Source organism: Lupinus angustifolius, unplaced genomic scaffold, assembly GCF_001865875.1.
Source record: "Lupinus angustifolius cultivar Tanjil unplaced genomic scaffold, LupAngTanjil_v1.0 Scaffold_738, whole genome shotgun sequence".
Lineage (NCBI taxonomy): Eukaryota > Viridiplantae > Streptophyta > Magnoliopsida > Fabales > Fabaceae > Lupinus > Lupinus angustifolius.
Genome location: NW_017728063.1, coordinates 1 through 4,625, shown reverse-complemented (window position 1 = coordinate 4,625; position 4,625 = coordinate 1). Strand labels below are relative to the sequence as shown.

Below are 4,625 nucleotides of genomic sequence, written 5' to 3'. Positions count from 1 at the left end.
TGTGTATATGATCATATATTACGTTTCAAATATCAATGGATCATTAATGGATATCTTCTATTTATTTAGGCATATATATATATATATATATATATATGTTTTCTTTTTAAATTATCTTTAAATACTATTGATCTTGAGCAAAATTGTCTCGTATTAATGCACGAGTAATTAACTAGTTATTTAATGAACATCAAACATTAGAAAAAGTTGTGCTTACTCTACCCTTTTTATCATATCATGACCACCAAAATAATCTTCAAAATTCCTTAATCTTCATGTATTGAATCACAGTACATTCATCAAATCTAATATGTTTTTACAAACTCTTCAAAACAAAAAAAAAAATCTTTAATTTAAATTCTTAAATCACTAAACATACTTAATGATGTAGCTTACCATAATTCCACGAGCGTAATATCATGTGTTGTTAGTGCAAAAATTTATACACATTTAATACATTATCTACCATACAATTATTCTTTTTAAGAGTGTTTAAAAAATGAAGGGTGGATGATGGACCGAAAAATGTATACATCTTTTTCTCGATTTCCACACCATCCTAATCTTAGGTGTACAAAAAATGATGCAAACATCAAATATACAATGCCTTATCATTTCATGTTGCACTGCTTTAAGGCTCTGGATGATGATTTGGATTGCTATAAGTTGGAGATTTTGAAGATGATCATGCATCAGTGATTCTGTCAGGTGATGGTGTATTCCTTCGGGAGTGGCGTTTCGTGGGCACGGTCGTCGCGCTTTCACTTTCACAGTTTTCACTCAGTATCTCATCATTGTCATTATCATTGTCATTGTCATGATCATGATCAATGTTGTCCTTGAAAACTGGATGAACATAAGCATTCTTTAGAAAACTTTTCAAGTTTAGATTAGGCTCTCTAGCTCTTTCTACTGTATCTTTCATCATTGCTTCCTGTGTAGAAAGGAAGAACATCGAAATTGCGAAAGAGTTTACAAGAATCAAATCTATGCATGGGAAGCAACTAAGCAAAGAACTTGTGTGTTAAGTCCTAATTGATTTATACCAGAAACTTATTTTGTACCAAGTCACACATTTTGTTCTAATCGTCGGAATATATTTTAAAAGGCTTAAATATGATTTTCTCGCCGACATTTATAGGCTGCGTTGATCTAGTCCTTATCTTATTTTTTTAGAATTCAGTCCCTGCATTTTGTGCGTGTTTTAGTTTTCGTCCTTGTCGTCACTCGTCATCTTTGGATGGAAAATTCTGAAGTGTCCTAATGGTCTAGCAAGCCTACATGTTATGCAACATATATCCAAACCTAATGGTGCAACATTAATATATCTAAACCTTTGAATGATATCGAATAGGAAAAGACTACATGTTATGCAACAAATAATCAAGCGATACCGAATGAACATACCTCTAAGGGAAATTTAACAAATGCAGATTCGAAACGACCTTTGCAGTATATATGGAACCATATAGTTAGTATTGGGAGCGCGATGAGAAATGGAGTTGATGAGACGGCCTTTTTAGTCGCGAGGAGTCCCATCAGAACTATCTGCGAGACTATCAGTGCGAACACAATACGGAAATGGATATCAGGCCAGAATGCTGCACCACTCTCATACTCCTGATTATGAACATTAATGATCTGCAATTTGAAGGTAAGGCTCTTCATCATATTATATATCGAAAACTAATTTCGACAATTTGAACATAAATTATCTTAAACATGGATGTAAACTACAATCTCCATTCATTTGCACATCGAAAATCTGATATCTGCGTACCTGATGACGAAATATAACATAGGCCAGGCCGAAGAAAATTATTATGAAAGGAAGAACAGTTGGTGTCACTACAGCATAGACTAGACCGAGCAAAAAATACAATTGCATTTGCGGCTCTCCTTTGATGAAACCGATACTACCAGGATCCGTGGCCTCTTCCCTGTCCTTCTCAGTTTTCACCAAGAAGAAATTCTTCAAGTGATAATAAAGTAGTGGTTTCAACATCAAAACTTCTGCAGCTATACTAGCCCAACCATCAACCATTATAAATGTAATGAAGAAACTTGCTTTTAAAGGAATTGCATTGCCGATTGTTGCAGGATATCTGCCGAAAATATAGCAAGAGTTCGCTTTAGTAGCATGACATAGATTAAGGCCTGTCAAGCATAGTCACGGACACGAACACGGGGCACACCAAAATCTAAAAATTGTAGGACATGATAAGCGCAAGGTCATGCATGCATGCACGCATATGAAGTGCAACTCGAGGCAGAGGAGTGCAACTCATTGAGGATTAGTTAGAGTTAGTTAGATAGCTTAGTTGGCAAGTTATTTATCACTGTAAGAAGTGGTTATTTAACTTGATTCCTATATGTAAGTGTTTAAGATTTTCTCAATTCATTCGATCAATGAAGCATTAAACTTTCTACAAACTGAATGCTCTCTCCTTCTAATCAATTCTATCATGTCTCTTCCATAGCCATGACCTTCAAGGTTGTAACAACACTTTTAAATAGCAATAGTGTATCCACAAGTAAGAAACGTATTCGTTTTTTCACATAACAAGACGTGACGTAACGAGTTAATCCGAAACAACAGTACCCAACATATATACACAGGAAAACTTTATGTTGCAGCAACATTTAAAATGCATCCAGAACACAAAAAAGTATATTTCCAATCAAAGGCGAAAATAGCGACCGATGAAGAAAGAAAAAAAGATTAGCATTTTTATATTGAGTGGCTTACTGGCTAGCTGGTTGGTGAATAAAAGTGTCTAGCTGTTGAAGTGCTGTTCCAGTAAGTATGTTCCCGAGAAATATATTCACAAAACTGAAAATATAGTATCTAGAAGCCGATCTTCTCTCCAGAGATGATAGAGATTCGAAGCCTTCGAATTTAGACATGATCATCAATGTTCTTGGCAAAAAGATAAGGAAAAGCTTCAGAACAATACCAGGCATAAAGCCTTGAATGAATGACTTAACTAAAGGGCTGCACAATGAAACGATAGAAGCTCGAATAAGTAATCTCCGGTGATGCAATTGAAACTATATCATCAGAGGTTCGGCAATGAGATTAGACTTACATTCTAACAAGTGGATTCAGCCATGGTGCATATTTATGGATTCCATCAAGACTTGCAAGAGCTTGAACAAATGCAATGGGAAACATAAAGCAAAATGTAAGGAAAAAGAATGCCACAGCCATGATTAATCTCCTGATAGTGAGGGAAACATATGGAATTGGCAAGTTTCGCCAATATACGTCTCGCGGCTCAGGAGCCCATTGAGTCAACCAAAGTGTTGGATTTCGGGTTTGTTGAGTTTGCGCGCAAACGGCCGCAGCCCATCGTGTTTTGAATGAAACAAATGCAACAGGCATGATAGACTTGGGATCATTTGTGACCTTTTCCCTCTCTAAAGCTATCTGCAAGAGGTGATCAACTGAAATCATTCTGATGCAAATGTGATAATGATACTAGTAAATTTCGGGATATCGTAATAGCCTATCATACGAAATCAACTAAATTAAAACCAGATTCCGATACAAGAAACATTTTCATAAGTTTTTCAAGATGTTATTAGCATGGAGAATCTTTCAAATAAACTTATCGATAAAATCTCAAACAGAGAAAAAAGATACAATGCTCACTTTTTTTGTCAACTTATCAATTTCGGCGACATGATAATCAATAGCATCCACTTTCTCTCCCCAAAGACCAAGAAAACTAGTCTGGTAGAAGCATATAAGAGGGAATTCTCAAGTTAAACATGAGAATGGCTATGATACACTTTTAAAACATATCAATTTATACTTGAATACCTTCATTTCGGGTTCTTCTGAAGTTCGCTCGTGTTTATTCTGGTAATAGACTAGCCAATTCTGTAACTTTTTCTTCCTTCTAACGAGCCTCGCAAGTTTGTTTGTATCATAAACAACCTGTATAAATGTTAGACATAAGAAAATAACACAGAATAACACTTCTGACATAAATGTGAATAATACGGCATTGTTCGATTTTCGACTGATTTGGTAATGCCATTATAAATGTGATAGATACAACACTAGATGCAAAAGAAGAACTATGTGTGTCGGGTGCTAAAGACAGAACCATAGATGAAATAGATACAACATAGTGTTGTAAAATGTTTTGTGGCCATAAGAAGTTCAAACCTTTCAATAAAAGATAAAGCTTATGAAAAGAAACTAACCGATGCTTAATATCAAGATCGACGAGATAATATACGAATTCGTGAATATAGCAGTATAAGTATATACAGTAGTAACCAACCTAACATTTTAGTACAAGATAAAACTTAAGAAAAGAAACCAGCCAATGCTTAATATCGAAATGAACGAGATAATATATGAATTTATCGATCTAGCAGTGTAAGTGTATACGAGAGCAACCAACCTGGTGAGTGAGATAATGATCTGGATGATTGACTAGAAAAAAGTGCTCCACAAGCTCCCTTACAGATTCATGAGCATCATGTGGAATATTTCTAACTAGTACCTGGAAATAATATATTTTCGATAAGCAATATTTGCACGACGGCTAGTGTATGACAAATCGGTCTATAACTGCAACGAACTTCGCAAGCATATATATATATATATA

The 4,625-nt window shown here is 35.0% G+C and overlaps 1 protein-coding gene across 1 annotated transcript; it reads right to left on the bottom strand.

The window, feature by feature from the left end:
- Nucleotides 1-530: 530 nt before the first annotated feature.
- Nucleotides 531-4,562, bottom strand: LOC109341856 (calcium permeable stress-gated cation channel 1-like; the record flags this gene model as incomplete). The annotated part of the gene is made up of 8 exons (XM_019579827.1): nucleotides 531-934; nucleotides 1,408-1,641; nucleotides 1,781-2,105; nucleotides 2,750-2,995; nucleotides 3,090-3,430; nucleotides 3,656-3,736; nucleotides 3,827-3,943; nucleotides 4,419-4,562. Coding segments are annotated over 8 exons (1,737 nt in total), but the record flags the coding sequence as incomplete, so codon positions are not given.
- Nucleotides 4,563-4,625: the final 63 nt, after the last annotated feature.